The 21,882-nt window shown below is 43.9% G+C and overlaps 1 protein-coding gene across 1 annotated transcript in view; it reads left to right on the plus strand.

Moving 5' to 3' along the window:
* Positions 1–6,460, plus strand: part of MEF2A (myocyte enhancer factor 2A) — a 297,626-nt gene extending 291,166 nt beyond the window's left edge. The window contains 1 exon segment of the mRNA XM_030189732.1: positions 3,446–6,460. Within this exon segment, the coding sequence (XP_030045592.1) occupies positions 3,446–3,764 (319 nt within the window). The 3' untranslated portion in view covers positions 3,765–6,460.
* Positions 6,461–21,882: the final 15,422 nt, after the last annotated feature.

The following is a 21,882-nucleotide window of genomic DNA, read 5'->3' on the forward strand; positions in this document are numbered from 1 at the left end:
ATGCTTGGAATGCCCTCCCGCGGGAGGTGGTGGAGATGAAAACGGTAACGGAATTCAAACATGCGTGGGATATGCATAAAGGAATCCTGTGCAGAAGGAATGGATCCTCAGAAGCTTAGCTGAAATTGGGTGGCGGAGCAGGTGGGGGGAAGAGGGGTTGGTGGTTCGGAGGTGAGAATAGGGGAGGGCTGACTTATATGGTCTGTGCCAGAGCTGGTGATGGGAGGCAGGGCAGGTGGTTGGGAGGCGGGAAAAACTGCTGGGCAGACTTATACGGTCTGTGCCCTGAGAAAGACAGGTACAAATCAAGGTAAGGTATACACATAAGTTTATCTTGGGCAGACTGGATGGACAATGCAGGTCTTTTTCTGCCGTCATCTACTATGTTACTATGTTACTATGTAGTACTAAAAAAGGTGGTTATGCCTCCCTGTGCATCATTAATGGAATTTTATATCCATAAGCTCCAGATAAACGGGACCTGAGCCATGATTTACAGGCTTAAATAATATATACTCTATATAAGAAAGAGATGATGCAATGTATAGGATTATAAATATCCCATATTGTTTTGAATGAATGGTGAATATATGGAACAGAGGCGTAGCCAGACATGGTATTTTGGGTGGGCACAAAGTGGGTGGGCACACAATTTCCTCTCCCTCTTCACTTTCGACCCCCACCCTTCCCTCTGCACCAGCAACACCCAACAAATAAAATACCTGAGCTGGCGGGGATCCCTAAGCCCCACCAGCTGGAAGATTTCCTCCAGCGGCCAGAACACGTCAGTCCCCTAGTTGCTGCAGTCAGTTGCATAATCCATGCGCTGCTGCTGCACTGGCCTCTTCCCTCCTGCACATGCTTAGTTCTCACACATACACAAAAACCGAAACGAGCATGCGCAGGTTGGGGGGTGATGCAGCTGCAATGCATGGACAGTGCCACTGGCTGCAGCAAGTAGGGGAATGACCTGTTCTTACCTCGGAAGGACCTCTTCCAGCTGGCAGGGCTCGGGGATCCCTGCCAGCTATAACAAAGATGCCAGAATTTTGGATGGACCCATGCCCACCCAGGCCCACCCATGGCTATGCCACTGATATGGAATGGCATTAGCAGCGGAAGAGTGCATAATTCAAGAAGCTCTTGGATATCCTCGTAACTGGAGTGAGCTTTGACAGCAGCTTCAGAGGTTGACGTCTACGGTCTGTGTCCCAAAATTAGCAGGGAGAGACAGATTACTGAAGAAGTGGAACCTTTGCAGAGCAGGGGCGTATCTGTGTGGGGCCACAGGGGCCTGGGCCCCCGCAGATTTCGCCCTGGACCCCCCTACCACAGATCCTCTCCACCTCCCCCTCCCTCCCGCCTGCCCGCCACCAACCCGTCGCCGATCTTTGCTGGCGGGGGACCCCAAGCCCCCGCCAGCCGAAGTCCTCTCTTCCATGCAGGATGCAAGTTTCAACGCTTCCTGTTCTTCTGAGTCTGACGTCCTGCACGTACAACGTGCAGAACGTCAGACTCAGAATTTGGAATTCAGTCTGACGTCCAGCGCGTTGTACGTGCAGGACGTCAGACTCAGAAGAACAGGAAGCGTTGAAACTTGCAGGCATGCATGGAAGAGAGGACCTCGGCTGGCGGGGGGTTGGGGTCCCCCGCCAGCAAAGGTAAGTGACAGCAGCGGGGGAGGGTGTCATTGGTGGCGAGGGGGGGGTCCGGAAATGGCGGGGGGGGGGGATCGGTGGCGCCGGGGGGGGGGCTAAAATGTGCCCCCTCCCTCTGGCTCTGGCCCCCCCTACCGCCCGAGTCCAGATACGCCCCTGTTGCAGAGTACCAGATTGAACCCCGACCACCTCATTGGACAGTGTGGATGGATCATGCAGGTCTTTATCTGCCAATAAACCAGAAAGAGGAGAAAAATAATCCTCACGGTTGTCAAACAACAAGCAAATCAGTGAGGTCAAAGAAGGAAAATCCAAGGGGTCAAATCCTGAGAGGAGCAATCTATTTTGGAAGTGTGGACCACTCGTTGGACGTTTTACTTGCAATAAATATAAATATGCACGACTCGACATGGGCCGTGTTTCAGCAATAGTGCCTGCGTCAGGAATGCAAGTGTTAAAGCATAAAAATCGGAACAACCTGGACGTTTCTAAATACGAGGCAACGTTTGACTCGATCAGGTTCCTGAAAGGATACAGTAATATAGTGTGGCAGCAGTTTTAATAATACCTTTTAACTTCAAGGAATAAATAGATTACTACTTTCAGGATTTGACGACTTGGATTTTCCTTCTTTTTTTGACCTCACTTTTTTTTTTTTTTGCTTGTCATTGTGGTTGTTACAGACTAATATATAGCTGTGCTCAGAGATGAAGAGCTGTCCCCATCCTGAAAACTTCTCTCTCATAAGGTCTATCTTATTTTATACCAGATGTTAACTAAACATTTTCTATCGCTCAGATTTTTTAAAAATAAAAGGTCCCTTATAGTTAGGATCTCGGATTAGCACTTTGTCATGAAATAACAAAGATTTTGCAACAGTGCTGGTTTTTCCCATAACTACTACTACTATTACTATAAATCACTTCTATAGCGCTACCAGTCGTACGCAGCGCTTTACAATTGAACACGAAGAAAGACAGTCCCTGCTCAAAAGAGCTTACAATCGAAATCAGGACAGACAGACAGGACCAATAAGGGATAAGGGTAGGACAGACAGATAGGACACATAGGAATGATTCTAAATGGAATGTTGCTACTATTGGAGATTCTACATGGAATGTTAATGTTGCTAATCCGCTAGCAGCATTCCATGTAGAAGCCTGCCCTTGCAGATCAGCAATGCGGCCGCGCAGGCTTCTGTTTCTGTGAGTCTGACGTCCTGCACGTACGTGCAGGACGTCAGACTCACAGAAACAGAAGCCTGCGCGGCCGCGTTGCTGATCTGCAAGGGCAGGCTTCTACTACTACTACTATAAATCATTTCTATAGCGCTACCAGTCGTACGCAGCGCTTTACAATTGAACACGAAGAAAGAAAGACAGTCCCTGCTCAAAAGAGCTTACAATCTAAATCAGGACAAACAGACAGGATCAATAAGGATAAGGGAAGGACAGACGGACACAAGGATAAGATAAAAGTGGCAAGTCAGGAGTCGAAAGCAGCATCAAACAGGTAGGCCTTTAGCCCGGATTTGAAGGCAGCCAGGGATGGAGATAGACGTAACAGCTCAGGAAGAAAATACACTAACTTTCTAGCATTCCCCGGATCCCTTCCTACACTCAAACTGCCTTGTTACAAACATTTCTCTGGAATCTTAAAGGCTGGTTGGTATCTTATTTTTCCCTATAAACAGGGCATGTTTTAAGTTTGTCACCTTCTTACAATAAACAAGATTCTGTTTCAACCTAAGGTTAGTATCAGTAGTAAGACTCTGTTTATTTTCATAGGGCTGGAGGCCAGTTATCTCAGGGTTCAAACTTGTCCATTAACACCAACCAAAACCTCATCATCAAGTCTGAACCAATTTCACCTCCTCGGGAACGTTTGACACCGTCAGGATTCACAGCTCAGCAACAGTCACGACAGGAAATGGGCCGCTCTCCTGGTGAGAGTCTGAGTAGCTCCAGCAGTTCTTATGACGGCAGCGATCGGGAAGAGCCACGAAATGATTTTCATTCACCTCTCCTGCTCGGGAGACCTCCAAACTCGGATGACAGGGAGAGCCCCTCAGTCAAGCGAATGAGGACGGACGCATGGGTGACGTAAGGTCCTAGGGTCCTCATGACTTATCACAATGGACTCTTCTGACATATCTGTTTATAAATAGACATGTTGGTATGTCGAATGTATATGTATATACACATACAGCTATACATATATATATCTTTATGTACACGTGTGTGTGTGTGTGTATGTATGTATTACACACAAAATCATCAGGTACTTTCTGCAAACTCTGGTGTATTTTTAGTGTTACATAGTTGAAAAATACAACTGTCCATAGACTTTGATCTGACATTTATTTGGGCTTTTTTGTTACTATATTAGCAGAAATCTGTTGAAACTATAATTCGACCACACTGGCTTACTAGTGGGAAGAGGGGTTCCCAATGTTGTATCACCCCTCCACATTTATTCCAGCTGTGTGGCTCACTCAGAAACTGTTCTGTAGCACCAGAGTGAAACCACCAGGAAATAAGGAAAGCAATATTGTATATAGAATGATCTGTATAACGTGACCCGGCCTGGGATGCTACTGCATAGGGTGCATGGGAAGGACCTGATGCTATATTTAAAACATTTTTTTTAAACTTGTTTTGCACGTCCAGAGGAAAAGCATATAGAGTCGAAGAAATGAAATTTAACTATTAAAAAGATAATAAAGAACAGGCATGAGCTAGACAGATATTAGCCTAGAAAGGAAAATACAGAGAATTAAAATACAAATTAATATATTAAACTAGAATTGGAATATGTTTAAAAAGTTTTTAAAGTTCATATCTTAAAAGAAGAAAATAGGAAATCATTTTAGCTTGTGTATATTTTAGATTAAAAACACAATATATACCCCATATAAATTGATGACTATATAGTTATATACTTTTAAATACATTCTGCTATAAATTATTTATATAAGCCAAAGCTATATGTTGTAACTTTTTTTTTTGTTTATTTTGTAGCAAATATTTTTTTTGTGGGTTTGTTTTTTGTGTATGTGTGTGTTTTCAAAGAACAAAGAAAGCAATCAAATCAAGAGAAAAAAAATAGCAGTGAGAACCTTGGAAATAAAAAGCCATGAACACTTCTTGTTCAATATGTAAATTAAAGGTTGAGCCAAACTCCCTTATGTAAATAGCAGCATAAATACTTTTATCATGTCCGGTATCGGTATCTGCATATTGTATCTTCACCGCATTAAAAGGTATGTTTTATGGATTATCGCCAACTTGAAGAAACTAGGCGGAGTCACTTTTTTAATATTTACTGTTTTGTTAAATATGCTGTAGTGTTTTGGGATTTTAATTACTATTTTTTATCAGGCTGTATCATGGATTTCTATCCCTCCTCCGTGACCCTGTGCTGTCCAAGTGGTTAGCTCTGTGCTGTACTACACCCTTCCTGCCACACTTAGGTATTTATGTATGTATGCACACACTTAGCAAAATCAGAAAAAGTACATCATGCATAAATATAAAATGTGTCGTGATTGTTGTTTTTTATAAACATTATTATGTAAAACAAAGGGCTTTCTATGACAAAGGTATAAGTTTGATAGGAGGAGGTTGGCTGCAGTTCAGCACTGCATGTGCAGCAAGATGAGAAAAGGTTTTCAAGTAATTAACTAAAAGGAAAATTACTCGTACAAAAACAAGTAGGACAAATCTCCAGAAGAAATGGATTTGAACAAAGCAAGCCTCTTCCCTGTAGGCGCTTCAGAAGACGCAGCACAGAACATCCTGGGATGAACCTTCCTGGTTCTGAGTCTGCAGTACACTGAGGTTTTACCAGTGCCGTTATTGCCTTGTTTCTGTATTTCATCCTGTGTCTGAGACTGCTTGCACCAGAATGCTAACACCTCTGCTCATCCTTACCTGCTTTGCAAGGTTGAAAAAGGAGATAGAGGTTCAGCATATCCAAACTTCTGCTTCTTACCTAACAATTCTAGGTATAGGTCATGCAGACAGACAAAATAGTGCAGCAGAATGAGAAAAAGTCCTTCCTTACCCAAGTATAACATTCAGCCCAAGTCAGAAATCAGCATTTCTGCCTAGACCATTAGTTCTGAACTTCAGTCTTATGGCCTCCAGAATAAGCAAAATAGGCATATTTAATCCTTTCCTTAAGCTTAAATGTGTAGCATCTATTAATACAGCTTAATTGTGCACATCCTGAAGGGCATGAGGGCTGAAATCTTAAGTGACGCAAGGGTACGTTAACTAGAGTTGTCTTGAGATTGTCTGCAGTGATGGGTGTACAATGTTCATACACAGGATAAGAAACAAGTTAATTTGCATGCCCTGGTTGTCCTGAAATCCGTACTTTGTGAAACCCCGAAGGACTGTAGTTTACAACCTGAACTATATCATGTTCTCACTTCCTTTCTTCTTCCGCCTTGAGTGTTCTCCTTTCCAGTATCATTTGCCACCGTAGACCTCAGTGATATCACACATTTGAACTGTAACAATAACACATTCTCCATTGCTACTATGAGAGGTCAGTATAATCTCATTTTCTTAGCAGTTTGAGAGACTAGTTGTGTGCAGTGTTTTCCAGAGTTCATTTCTCAAGTATCCTCAAGGAAACTTTTTTTCAGGATACCTACAGTGAATTTTCATGAGTATGCTTGCATATTGCCAAGAGAACTAAACTTGTTGGGGGTTCCTAGGAACTGAAATTATAACCCTACCTACGTTCCTGTGCCTGCTGTGCCGAACGCCTTTGGCTGAAATCCCATGCCCATGCTGACTTCATACATTTCAAATTCTTGCTGACCTTCTTCCAGTCTGCTCTTTTACTTGCCAAACAGGACTATTACATCCAGTTGACTAATTCTCTTGGCTCAAATCCTCGACGTCTCTTTGCCACACTGAACTCTCTCCTCAAAGTGCCTTCACCTCCAACCCCCCCTTCACTTTCCCCCCAGACTCTGGCTGAGTTCTTTCATGATAAGATTCACAAGATTAAACTTGAAATCTCAACCATGTCACCTCCACCTCTCCTTCCCTTAGTCCATTCTCTCAACCCTCCAACCCCTGCCTCCTTTTCTGAAATCACTGAAAAGGAAACTACACATCTTCTTTCCTCCTTGAAACTAACTACCTGTTCCTCTGATCTTATCCCCACCCATCTACTTAGCACTATCTCTCCTACTGTCATCCCTTTGTCATATCCTCAACCTTTCACTTTCCACTGCGACTGTTCCTGATGCCTTCAAACATGGCACCACTGCTTAAAAACCTTCATTGGACCCTACCTGTCCTTCCAACTATCGCCCCATCTCTCTCCTCCCTTTCCTATCCAAGATACTTGAGCGTGCTGTTCACCGCCATTGGCTTGACTTTTTCATCTCAAGCTATTCTTGATCCTCTTCAATCTGGCTTTCGCCCTCTCCATTCAACTGAAACGGCACTTGGTAAGGTCTCCAATGACCTGTTCCTGGCCAGATCCAAAGATCTCTATTCCAGCCTCATCCTCCTCAATCTGTCTGCTGCTTTTTACACTATTGATCACAGCCTACTCCTTAATATGCTGTCCTACTTGGTTTTCAGGGCTCTGTGCTTTCCTGGTTCCCTTCTTATCGCTCCCATCATTTATTTATTTATTTGTAGCATTTATACCCCGCTCTTTCCCGCTCGATAGCAGGTTCAGTGCAGCTTACAATGTATGGGTACAAAGTATCACAGAGATAACACAATGTATGGGTACAAAGTATCACAGCCCTTCTGTTCCATGCTGCTGCCTGCTGTCCAAGTCCTAAGCCTGCTCATTACTGCAATACCCTACCCACCACTCCCGTCTCTCACCACCTCACCATCTCTCCTATCCCCCTCCTTCCTAGCTCTCAACCTTCAACACTTCCTTTCTGCCATTAACCCATCCCCATTTCTCCTAAGCGCATCCCGTCTTTGTCACCCTTCCTCCTACGCACTCTCTTGCTCCTTCTATCCGTGGGAGACATCAATCCCAATCCAGGTCCCCCACACCTGTCCTCATCCTATCCACGCAATCGATTCCGGGATGCCTCCAATCTCATCTCTATTCCCCTTCTCTCCCTTTCTCGTGTGCCCTGTGGAATGCCCGCTCGGTCTGCAACAAACTTTCCTTCACCCATGATCTCTTCATCTCCCGTTCCCTTCAACTGCTCGCCCTAACTGAAACCTGGCTCACCCCCGATGACTCTGCCTCAGTCGCGGCTCTGTGCCATGGAGGTTATCTTTTCTCCCACACTCTCCGCCCAGTTGGCCGAGGAGGAGGCGTTGGGTTTCTACTTTCGCCCTCCGGTAGTTTTCAACCCCTCCTCCTACCACAGTCTCACTGCTTCTCATTCTTTGAAGCTCACTCCATCCGTCTATTCTATCCGCTGCCACTCAGAGTTGCAGTCATTTACCGCCCCCCTGATAAGTCCCTCCCCTCCTTCCTTACCAACTTTGATGCCTGGCTCTCCATTTTTCTTGAACCCTCATCTCCGTCCCTCCTTCTTGGAGACTTTAACATACACGCCGATGACCCAACCGACTTTTACGCTGCTCAGTTCCTCACTCTTGACATCCTCCTTCAACCTCCAGCTGAGCTCCACCACCCCTACTCACCTAACTGGTCATTGTCTTGACCTCGTCCTCTTTTCTACCTGCTCACGCTCCAATTTCTGCGCCTCAGCTCTTCCTATCTCTGATCATCACCTGATCACCTTCACACTTCATCACCCTCCCCCTCAGTCCCGCCCAACACTAACCACTACTTTCAGGAATCTCCAGGCTGTTGACCCTCCCACCTTATCCTCTAGTATCTCTAATCTCCCTTCCATCTTGTCCTCCGAGTCTGTCGACATGGCTATCTCTGCCTACAATGCCACTCTCTCCTTTGCTCTGGACACCCTTGCACCATCCACCTCCCGTCCCACAAGGCGTACTAATCCCCAGCCCTGGCTGACCCCTTGCATCCGATACCTTCGCTCCTGCACCCAATCTGCTGAACGCCTCTGGAGGAAATCTCGCACCCATACCAACTTCATTCATTACAAATTCATGCTATCCTCCTTCCAGTCCTCCCTATTCCTTGCCAAACAGGATTATTACACCCAATTGACTAATTCACTCGGCTCCAACCCTCATCGTCTCTTCGCCACCCTTAACTCCCTCCTCAAAGTGCCCTCCGCTCCCACCCCCCTCACTCTCTCCTCAATTACTGGCTGACTATTTCCGCGACAAGGTGCAGAAGATCAACCTCGAATTCACTACCAAGCCACCTCCTCCTCTTCACCCTTTAACCCACTCCTTCAACCAACCATCCCAGGCCTCCTTCTCCTCTTTTCCTGATCTCACCGAGAAGGAAACCACCCACCTCAACCAACCATCCCAAGCCTCCTTCTCCTCTTTTCCTGATATCACCGAGGAGAAAACCGCCCACCTTCTTTCCTCCTCGAAATGCACCACCTGTTCCTCTGATCCCATCCCCACCAACTTACTAAACACCATCTCTCCTACTGTCACCCCCCCCCCCCATCTATCATATCCTCAACCTCTCTCTCTCCACTGCAACTGTCCCTGACACCTTCAAGCATGCTGTAGTCACATCACTCCTCAAAAAACCATCACTGGACCCTACCTGCCCTTCCAACTACCGCCCCATATCCCTCCTACCCTTCCTCTCCAAGATACTTGAGCGCGCTGTTCACAGCCGCTGCCTTGATTTTCTTTCCTCTCATGCCATCCTCGATCCGCTTAAATCCGGTTTTTGCCCTCTACACTCAACAGAAACAGCACTCACTAAAGTCTGTAATGACCTGTTCCTTGCCAAATCCAAAGGCCACTTCTCCATCCTCATCCTTATCCTCCTCGACCTATCCGCCGCTTTTGACACTGTCAATCACAATTTACTCCTTACCACACTATCCTCATTTGGATTCCAAGGCTCTGTCCTCTCCTGATTCTCCCCTTATCTCTCCCACCGTACCTTCAGAGTACATTCCCATGGATCTTCCTCTACCCCATCCCACTCTCTGTTAGAGTTCCTCATGGATCTGTCCCCGGACCTCTTCTTTTCTCAATCTACACCTCTTCCCAGGGCTCGCTGATCTCATCTCATGGTTTCCAGTGTCATCTCTATGCTGACAACACCCAGCTTTATCTCTCCATACCAGACATCACTACGGAAACCCAGGCCAAAGTATTGGCCTGCCTATCCGACATTGCTGCCTGGATGTCCAACCGCCACCTGAAACTGAACATGGCCAAGACTGAGCTCATTGTCTTTCCACCCAAACCCACTTCTCCTCTCCCTCCACTCTCTATTTCAGTCGACAATACCCTCATCCTCCCCGTCTCATCTGCCTGCAACCTTGGAGTCATCTTCGACTCCTCTCTCTCCTTCTCTGCCCATATCCAGCAGACAGCCAAGACCTGTTGCTTCTTTCTCTATAACATCAGCAAAATTCGCCCCTTCCTCTCTGAGTACACCACCCGAACTCTCATTATCTCTCGCCATGACTACTGCAACCTACTCATCACTGGCCTCCCAATTAACCATCTATCCCCCCCTTCAATCCGTTCAGAACTCTGCAGCGCGTCTTATCTTCCGCCTTGACAGATATGCTTATATCACCCCTCTCCTCAAGTCACTTCACTGGCTCCCGATCAGGTACCGCATACAGTTCAAGCTTCTCCTACTAACCTACAAATGCACGCGATCTGCAGCCCCTCAATACCTCTCTACCCTCATCTCCCCTTACACACCTACCCGTAACCTCCGCTTACAGGACAAATCCCTCCTCTCAGTACCCTTCTCCACCACCGCCAACTCCAGGCTCAGCCCTTTCTGCCTCGCCTCACCCTGTGCTTGGAATAAACTCCCTGAGCCCATACGCCAAGCCCCCTCCCTGCCCATCTTCAAATCCTTGCTCAAAGCCCACCTCTTCAATGTCGCTTTCGGCACCTACCCATTATACCTCCATTCAGGAAATCTAGACTGCCCCAATTTGATTGACTGCACTTTTTGTCCTTTAGATTGTAAGCTCCTTTGAGCAGGGACTGTCCTTCTTTGTTAAATTGTACAACGCTGCGTAACCCGGGTAATGCTTTAGAAATGTTAAGTAGTAGTACAAAGTATCACAGAGGTAATACAATGTATGGGTAAAAAGATCACTGCTCACTGCTCTTTTCAGTTTCTTTAATCGTCTTTTTATTTTGTTGCAACAATTGCTTCAAGTTCTCAAATACACTGTCACATGCATTAACCAAGTCCAATAAAGGCTCCGGGTGACAAATGTAGCAATACCACTTTTCATCCATTATGGTAGACAGTTCCCTCTGACCAAAGTTTCTCAAGATACATTTTTTTGCAGAAGGCATTACGGCAGTAATCACAGCAAATTAAGTTTCCCCCTTCAGCACACCACCTGCACTGTTCATCTATTCCATCTGCATCACGGTTAATATCCTCACTCATATAATATTTGTAAAAGGTCTTACAAATAAGGACTTGTAGAGCAGGATGTCTATAGATTGAATCTTTCTGAAAACAGTTCACTTGCTGGTCAACTCACAATTCCATGGAGACCTTCCTTGGAATTCATGTAGCCACCTTGGCTGGCACCGGCACCATATCCACCTCTGCCTCTGTTGCCAGCTCCTCTTCCACAGCCACGAAGACCAGGTGCTGGTGGTACTTCATTATGCATGGGACCACCCATACCAAAACCTGCATTATGCTCTGATTGCTCTGAAGGTGGTGATGATGCATCGCCCGATGCAGCTGCTTCTGCTGGAGTGGACAAAGCTGTTGCCAGTTTCTGTTCTGCATCTCCTTCCTCATTTTTTACCTGGCTCTTTGGGCTCCACACCTGTAGGCAGACCCATATCCTGCAGCACCTTACAAATAAGGACTTGTAGAGCAGGATGTCTATAGATTGAATCTTTCTGAAAACAGTTCACTTGCTGGTCAACTCACAATTCCATGGAGACCTTCCTCGGAATTCATGTAGCCACCATGGCTGGCACCGGCACCATATCCACCTCTGCCTCTGTTGCCAGCTCCTCTTCCACAGCCACGAAGACCAGGTGCTGGTGGTACTTCATTATGCATGGGACCACCTATACCAAAACCTGGATTAGCTCTGATTTTTATTTTTTATTTATTTTTGTTACATTTGTACCCCACACTTTCCCACTCATGGGCTTACATATTATATACAGGTACTTATTTGTACCAGGGGCAATGGAGGGTTAAATGACTTGCCCAGAGTCACAAGGAGCTGCAGTGGGAATCAAACTCAGTTCTCCAGGATCAAAGTCCACTGCACTGACCACTAGGCTACTCCTCCGCTCCAGAATAGTGCTAGGTAATCTGTATAATAATGTCAGTTAATAGCTATGAAACTACTCTGGAATTTAGATTTTTTTTTTTTTTACATTTGTACCCCGGGCTTTCCCACTCATGGCAGGTTCAATGCGGCTTACATATTGTATACAGGTACTTATTTGTATCTGGGGCAATGGAGGGTTAAGTGACTTGCCCAGAGTCACAAGGAGCTGCCTGTGCTTGCAGTGGGAATCGAACCCAGTTCCCCAGGACCAAAGTCCACCACTCTAACTACTAGGCCACTAGGGATCTGTCCTGGGACATCTTCTTTTCTCCATCTATACTTCTTCCCTTGGTACTCTGATCTCATCCCATGGTTTTCAGTTTCGCCTTTATGCTGATGACTCCCAGATCTACCTCTCCACACCAGAAATCTCAGCAGGAATCCAGGCCAAAGTATTAGCCTGCCTGTCTGACATTGCTGCTTGGATGTCTCCCCGCCATCTGAAACTAAACATAGGGGGAAAGATAAGACTGAGCTTCTTATCTTTCCCCCTAAGCCAACCTCTCCGCTTCCCCCATTCTCCATTTCTGTGGATAATACTCTCATCCTCCCTGTCTCATCAGCTCGTAACCTTGGAGTCATCTTTGACTCTCCTCTCTCTCTCGCCTTCTCTGCACATATTCATTAGACTGCTAAAACCTGTCCTCTCTTTCTCTATAATATCACCAAAATTTGCCCTTTCCTTTCTGAGCACACTACCAGAACCCTTATCCACATTCTTATCACCTCTCGCTTAGACTATTGCAACTTGCTTCTCAGAGGTCTCCCACTTAGCCATCTCTATCCTCTTCAATCTGTTCAAAATTCTGCTGCATGGCTTGTATTCCGCCAATGTCGCTATGCTCGTATTAGCGCTCTCCTCAAGTCACTTCACTGGCTCCCTATCTCTTTCCGCATACAGTTCAAACTCCTCTTATTGACTTACAAGTGCATTCACTCTGCAGCTCCTCAGTACCTCTCTACTCTTACCTCTCCACGGGAATGCTGTTCACTGGGTAAATCTCTCTTACCTGCACTCTACTGCTAACTCCAGACTCCGTTCCTTTTATCTTCCTGCACCATATGGCTGGAATAGACTCCCTGAGCTGGTACATCAAGCTCCATCTTTGGCCGTCTTCAAATCTAGGCTAAAGGCCAACCTTTTTGATGCTGCTTTTAACTCCTAATCCTTACTCGCTTGTTAAGTACCTGTATTTTATTATTCCCACCTTTGTTATTCCCTTATCCTAATTAGATTGTAAGCTCTGTCGAGCAAGGATTGTGTCTTCATGTTCAAGTGTACGGTGCTGCGTACGTCTTGTAGCGCTATAGAAATAAGTAGTAGAAACCACTGGGGTAATGGGGGGGGCTATATGGTGGTTTCAAATTCTGTTATTGGGCTCACCCAACAGATCTGATGCTATGAATATGCAACAAAAAACATGTTTGCATATTACTTGGTCTAAAAACTGGAGTGACATGGGATATGTATCAGAAGCATGTTCATTATGAGCATCCTGAAAGCACCACTGGCTACACGGGTCTGAGAACCATTGGAGTCATATTTGATGGATACTGGATGTTTCATAACATACAAAGAAAAAAATGTTAATTCCAAAGTATGGGCAGACATGTCCTATATAATAAAACGCACCTCCAACATTCTGAAGGTGACTGCATAGCTGAGGCATTCCTGCTCTCTGTATCCATCTCCTGAATTGACATCACGTACTTCCGGGTTCGTCACAAGCAGAAGTGACCAACCACACGAGGTTTCTCGGCTTCAGAATGTTGGAGGTGCATTCTATTAAATAGGATTGGTCAGTTCCTTGAAGCACAGCCAGTGCTTAGCGTCCTGCACAGTAACGCTCAGACACCAGAGAGAGAGGGGGGGAGGTATCTTAGTCACACACACACACACACACACTCTCTCTCACAGTCAATGTCTTTCTCTCTCTCACTCACACACTGTCTCTCACACACTCTATGTCTCACACTGTATCACATTCACTCTCTATGTGTCACATAGTCACTCACACACTCTCTTGGTCTCATACACTCAGTCTCACAGAGAGTCTGTGTCTCACATACACTTTCTGTCTCGCACACACTGTATCTGTGTGAAACACACTCTCTCACACTGTGTCTCACGCACTTGCACACACTCTCATTCTCACACACACACTCTCTGTCACAGACACACTCGCACCCAGACTCTCTCACACACAAACTCGCACATTCACTCTCTCTCTCACACACACACACTCGCACATTCACTCTCTCTCACACACACAGTCACTCTCACATACACTCTCTCTCAAACATACACACTCCGAGGAAAACCTTGCTAGCGCCTGTTTCATTTGTGTCAGAAACGGGCCTTTTTTTTACTAGTCAGTAATAAACAGGTAACATTAATGAATGAAAAGCGATGCTTTCATAGCTTTGTAACTGTAAAATTGCATTTGAACATCTAATCATCATGAGCAAAAGAGATTTCTCTTTTAGTAGGAAGAAACAAACAGTTCATATAAATAGTCCAAAAATTCTTAGCTTGTAAACAAATATTATCCAACTTTTAGATAGCAATTATGGTGCTCATTTTTTAAACAGATGGATGTCTTAAAATGGCCAAAAAAAAGGTCCATCTGTCGAAAAACATCCAAATCACAGGTTTCAAAAGGCAGAACTTGGACATTTTACACTGCAGTTCATCCAAATAGCAAGGGGATGGACCCCAAATTTGGACATCTTTCAGCGATAATGGAACGGGAGAAAAGTCCAAGGCAAAGGGTTCACCTAGACCTGTTTCAATAATATCCAGGGTACAAAAAGGTGCCCTGATTGAGCAGTTGACCACTGGAGGGCTGCGAGCATGACCCCTTTTTAATCTCCCAGTGGTTACTGACCTCTCAGAAGTGAAAGTGTCAGTACATACCCAGCTGTATGACAGCTTCAGGTATTATGGCCATTCCTAATAGAGCAGCAAGTAAGTGTAAGGAGTAGCTTGATGGTCAATGCAGTAGAGTTTAAACAACGGGACCCAGGTGTAACTCCCATTTTAACTCTTATTTCTGTACAATTATATCAGCCCTCCTGGTCGTTTTCAGCACAAGAATAAACTTCTCACATTTTTGAACATTAAATCTTGATGTTTTTCATGTTCAAAAATGGATGGGGTTTTTTTTTTTTTTTAAACGATATGAGCAGGATGTCCCAGTTCTGATTTGCATAAATCAAAACCAGGAGCGAGTACCAATACAAAGATCACTCTAAATATATAAGGAGAGGATCACCCTCAGAGATATAAGCAGCCATGTGGCCTTTCAAGACCACTGTCTGACTTTGAACATTCTTTTGAAAATGCCACTGCACTTGTAGCAATGTTGCCTCTGACATGATTTGTCCAGGAATGACTTTATCAAGAAGTCTGGATCAAACAAGATTCTCCACCCCCCCCCCCCCCCCCCCCACCACAATCCCCCTCAAAAAAAAAAGGATGAGAGAGAAAAAATATGCAGTGAGTAGCAGGTAAATTTTATACATTTTCACTGTCCATACTTAGAAAATAGCCATAGAAAAAAGTTTTATTTCAATGTTGTATATTGCTTCAGCCCAGACCGTGTGTGATTTGTTTGCCATAGTTTCTCATTTTCCACCTGTCTTTAGAGCTGGGTAACATTTACCTGTGTGTCTGTTTACAATGTAAACCCTGAAGTGGATTCTTGGGCCTCTGACATACACTTTATATGCAGGAAGTTTAACAATTGAGTAGAAACCAAATAAAATGTGGAATGCTCCTATTTATGTAGCAAAGGTTTTTAAATTATTAATTTTTTTATCCTGCTTATACTTCCTTCTTCCCCTACCTCAAAAAAAAGTTCCTTTTCACGAGGAAATTCTGATGTTCCTAAAACCCAACTTCTTCTTCATATGTTGTATTACTGTCATATGCTTATGGCTCTATTCTGCAAACTTCCTCAGTCATATTAATGGATTCCTAAAACATTTGACATGGAGAATATTTCATGTCCCACAGAGATTTGCTCCCACATGTAACCGTTTACACACTCTGAATTTTGCAGTACAGATCTGTGTTCTTTGAATTGTTCTCAGCTATTTTAGCAGAATTTTATACTGTAAATTTAAAAAGAGGTTTTGTGGGGAGGTGGTAAAATGATTTCCAGAAAGAACATTTTCAAAGGTGTTAAAAAATTATATATCGGCTCTGCTTTTTGGATTATTAACAACAAACCTACATAGAAGAAGTTGCATTTGGCATGTAGTTACCTTCCATGATGATCAACTCTTTTCTGGTTTTCACCCGGGGGGGGGGGGGGGGGGGGGGGGGGGGGAGTTGGTGGCGGGAAAAGAAAAGATACTGAATTCTTTTTTTCAGTTGTTCCATATCCATGACTTTGGTGTAACCTTGAATAGAAGTTCTGCTGCCATGTTTACTGTCTGTTATCTTGTGTGCCTTACTGGTGACTTAGCTGACTGTATCTCCAGGGACTTTTGTTTCTATGCAGGGTTGTAAGTAACCTGTCACTGTTGTCTAACAACGTCATACAAAAGTCAGACTTTGTACTTGAATCTGAAGTTCCAGCATAATTGACTGTTAACTCCTGACTGAGAATCCTGCAGCAGGATCTGGCATATAACCCATAGCCAGAACGTCTTATCCTATCATCATTTCAATCTCTCAGAATTATCTAGAGTCAATGTTAGCTAAATTATTTTTAAGCCAATAATGAGAGTGTTAATATTTTGTACTAAATTTAGTCAGTTAGCGTACTTCCCTTTCTTTATGCAGGGCAGATTTACAAGTCAGTTATAACCACGAATCCTTTTAGAGCTGGCATTGCACGGAAATGGGGTTTACTTGTCCTTATCATATTTTAAGTGGCAAACAGCTGTACGGCAGCTGTTGTGTTATAATTAAATTGCTGTGTGTAAATTGACAGAAATGAACAAATGCACCATTGTGGTTTAGGGAAGCTGTGGTGTCTCCTTTTTTCTGCCAAGAATATTAAGTGCTTTGGATATGCAATGGATTTATACCAACGTGTACGCAAATATATAGTAAATACAGAACCAAAAAAAACCTCTTGAAATTGAAGGAAAGGGACCTCTGCTGGACAATTAGAATGTCGGAGAGAGATTTACAAACGGAAATGTTATTTCTCAGTAGAAACTCTATTCACTTTTTTTGTGCAAAAGGACACTGCTTTACTATATTTAAAAAATGGCTTTTGTAAGAAAAATTTATGTATTTGGTAAATGTTTGTAGTATTCAGTTCACGCAAGAAGCTCTTTGCGGTTCAAGGACATTAATCCGCTTGGCGGCACGAGCTGGACTTTGTTGCCATCCTTGAAGTGAATCTTTTAAGAGAACAAATAAGAATAATTTAATCCCAATTTTTTTCCCCTGAATGTGTTTTTTTTCTTCATTATATACAAAAGTTATTATAGTAAACTTTTTATTAAATGGTTCAACTTCTAGAGATTGTTGTAAAATATTTGTATCTTGCACTCACTAAAAAATGTAAAGAGATTGGCTTGTACTGTGTATACTTTTAGCCTTTGTCATGTTTTAATAATATTGTTTCTCTAACCAAGAGTTTGTCTAAGAATAAAATAATTCTTGAAGAAAAGCTTCCCTTACTTTTCCCTATGACTTCACCTTTTTTTTTTTTTTTTTGCCTAGAGCTGCTGTGTCTCTGGAGGCTTAGAGCTCAGTCAGAACTGGGATTTTAGCACCAAGAGCTTTCAGCTACAGAGATCTGGGCTTCAGGAGTGTTTCAGATATAAAATGCTAGTTGTTATTATTAGCATTTGTATAGCGCTACCAGACGCAGGCAGCGCTGAACATCTGACACAAAGAGACAGTCCCTGCTCAAAAGAGCTTACAATCTAAATAATACAGACAGACAAGACAGATACGGGTGATGAAAAGTAATGGGCAATGAAGTAATAGGTGATGAAGAGTAAAGGGTGAGAAGGCAGGCAGGGACAAGGGGAGGGCAATTGAGTAGTAGTAGTGAAAAGGTTTTAGAAAGCACATTTGTCAGCCCTATAACAGCTCACAGTGTTCCACACAAATATCCTCCTCCTTTCCAAACAATCCTCGCACAGGCTCATTAGTTCCTAACGAAGCTAGTTCCATAGATAATATATGCAGTATAAATCTGCTAGTTCTTGCAGGAGCTTCCCGTGTTATTTGTCCTGCTAGGTCCCGTCAAGTTTCTCTGTCTGTACTAGCAGAGCAACCAAAAAAAGATACTGCAGGCATTGTACTCCCAATAGCTCTCCTTTCTCTAATGTGTAGGTCCTGTTCAGGAATAAAGTGTTCACCTGAGAGCAGAGGGACCTAATTCAAGGCCATAAGGTTCTGGAGAGATTAGAAGGTACTATAAGGATAGCCTCAGTAAAACTCTTTATTATGCCTGTATTGCTGTTGATGGAACTGCTTTTAGCACTGGGGAAGATTGATGAAAATGAGTTGCATAGGGCATGGAAGATTGAAAAGGGGATTATAAGAACCAGATTGGATGGTTAAAGCAGTGCTTCACTGCTTTCAGACTTCACCAGGTATACTATAGCAGTGTTCTGGGATGGAACAGCCCCCTCCCCCAGAATCAATGCAAAGTCTCGAGTGTTCATTACCCCTTCTTCCTTTTCAGTGGCCTCTTCAGACCTCCCCAGTTCTGTGTGTTCTGCTCTGCTGAATGGACACAAAAACAAAGTTCTATCCTGAAGAGGCTCTGTACCTCCATTTGCCAGGTGCCCTTGGCAAGCTTCCCATACGTACAAACATTCTATACATGTTATTCCTGGAATTGTGGATTTTTCCCAAGTCCATTTAGTAGTGGTTTATGGACTTGTTCTTATGTCTAACCCCTTTTTAAACTCTGCTAAGCTAACCGCCTTCACCACATTCTCCGGCAACGAATTCCAGAGTTTGATCATGCATTGCGTGAAGAAAACTTTTCTCCGATTTGTTTTAAATTTACTACACTGTAGTTTCATCGCATGCCCCCTAGTCCTAGTATTTTTGGAAAGCATGAACAGATGCTTCACATCCACCTGTTCCACTCCACTCATTATTTTATATATACCTCTATCATGTCTCCCCTCAGCCATCTCTTCTCCAAGTCTTTCTTCATAGGGAAGTCGTCCCATCCCCGCTATCATTTTAGTCGCCCTTCGCTGCACCTTTTCCAATTCTACTGTATCTTTCTTGAGATGCGGCGACCAGAATTGAACACAATACTCAAGGTGCAGTCGCACCATGGAGCGATACAACGGCATTATAACATCCTCACACCTGTTTTCCATACCTTTCCTAATAATACCCAACATTCTATTCGCTTTCCTAGCCGCAGCAGCACACTGAGCAGAAGGTTTCAGTGTGTTATCGACAACGACACCCAGATCCCTTTCTTGGTCCGTAACTCCTAACGTGGAACCTTGCATGACGTAACTATAATTCGGGTTCTTTTTTCCCACATGCATCACCTTGCACTTGCTCACATTAAATGTCATCTGCCATTTAGCCGCACAGTTTCCCAGTCTCGTAAGGTCCTTCTGTAATTTTTCACAATCCTGTCGCGAGTTAACGACTTTGAATAACTTTGTGTCATCAGCAAATTTAATTACCTCACTAGTTACTCCCATCTCTAAATCATTTATAAATATATTAAAAAGCATGCTAAAGTTTGCTCAAAACTATATAGACTAGAGCTGCTCAAGCAAGCGTCTCGCATCTATGAAATCATTGCAAGTTTATTTTTATTTATTTTTGTTACATTTGTTCTCTGCGCTTTCCCACTCATGGCAGGCTCAATGTGGCTTACATGGGGCAATGGAGGGTTAAGTGACTTGCCCAGAGTCACAAGGAGCTGCCTGTGCCTGAAGTGGGAATCGAACTCAGTTTCTCAGGACCAAAGTCCACCACCCTAACCACTAGGCCACTCCTCCACTGTTGCTACTATTTGAGATTCTACATGGAATGTGGCCATTCCACTAGAAGTCGGCCCTTGCAGATCACCAATGTGGCTGCGCAGGACGTCAGACTCACAGAAACAGAAGCCTGCACAGCCTTCTACATGGAATGTTGCTAGTGGAGTAGCAACATTCCATGTAGAATCTCCAATAGTAGCAACATTCCATGTAGAATCTCCAATAGTATCTATTTTATTTTTGTTACACTTGTACCCTGCCCTTTCCCACTCATGGCAGGCTCAATGCGGCTTACATGGGGCAATGGAGGGTTAAGTGACTTGCCCAGAGTCACAAGGAGCTGCCTGTGCCTGAAGAGGGACTCAAACTCAGTTTCTCAGGACCAAAGTCCACCACCCTAACCACTAGGCCACTCCTCCACTCCCTGAAGAGACACCCGGAGAGTTGTTTATACAGCCGTATTAAATACAATTCATTCACAGGTTGTTCTACATATCAATAAAAAACTTCTGATGTAGAAATAGAGAAATACGTTCTATATGGTGAGGAGACTCCTGAAGCAGGCCTGACCGGCCGAAACACAGCTGTGTCGAGTCTTTTTCTCCCTAATTCTACAGTGCTTCAGGTTCCACCATCTTCCAGAATTCAGCTTGATAGCATTTGTGCCACTGCTATAAGCGATACTGGTGCAAAGCTTTGGAACTCCATTCCTGCACATATCAGATCTGAATCCTCTTTCGTCAAATTTGAAACAGGCATTAAATCCTCTCTCTTCACTCCGGTGTATCCCCCCCCCAAATGTTTGTGTGTATCTGTTTTCCTTTTGGCACCTCATGATTTACGATTAGCTTTGTGTAAACACTTAGGTAGTAGATCAAGTGTTGAACAATAAATGAAATAAATACAGCAGAGCAATTAAAGTTTTAAGTTTAAGGTAAGCCATGATCCCACTTTACAATACTTGGTCTGGTAGCAATTTACATACATTTAAAAGGAATTATCCCTTATGGTTCAGCATCAAAAATGTTCTCAACCCAATCCCTCGGGGCACATTCAAGTCAGTTGGGTTTTCAGGATATCCACATGAGATAGATTTGATTACTAAGGAGGAAGAGAATGCAGATCACTCATATGCATATTCATTCTGGATATCCTGAAAACCCAACTGGCTAGGTATAAACCGAGGTCTGCGTTGAGGGAGGAGCCCTGATCTGGATAATCCAGTTGGCAGCCAAGAAACTCATTACAATTCAACTTTATGCACTGTGAAGCTAATTGCATTTCAAATTTCTGCTCAGCCAGACGGCATGAAAACAGGATTTTGCTGCCCTCCACAAATTCGTCTGCAAACAGAGGCATCGCACTGGCACAGGTAGGGGGAAAAGGAAGGAGCTGCGGGCCAGTCCCATAAGTATGAAAAATAGAACATTTACCTAGAAGCCCAAGAATCAGGCAAAAGGAAAGTTGATTTGAAAGATTTGAATAGATTCTGCACTTACAGAAGTTAAAGCAACATTCACTAGGACAACCCGTTCATTAGGATGTAATTCAATCTTTCAAAGCAAATTTCTCCAAGGGCACTTCCAATTCTCCAAGGTCTGCAAGTGGGTTTACACCACAGCCCTCCCACCCCCCTTCCCAAGAGGTAGTTAGAAGCAGGAGAAACCAATGAAGATGCTACAGGGTCTGTCTTGTTAAGGCTTTGCTCTCAGGCTGTGGTTATGGGAAAACAGCTGGGTAAACATAGTAACATAGTAGATGACGGCAGAGAAAGACCTGCATGGTCCATCCAGTCTGCCCAACAAGATAAACTCATATGTGCTACTTTTAGTGTATACCTTACCTTGATTTGTATCTGCCATT

The sequence above is a fragment of the Microcaecilia unicolor genome, chromosome 1 (assembly GCF_901765095.1).
Source record: "Microcaecilia unicolor chromosome 1, aMicUni1.1, whole genome shotgun sequence".
In the NCBI taxonomy this organism is placed as follows: domain Eukaryota; kingdom Metazoa; phylum Chordata; class Amphibia; order Gymnophiona; family Siphonopidae; genus Microcaecilia; species Microcaecilia unicolor.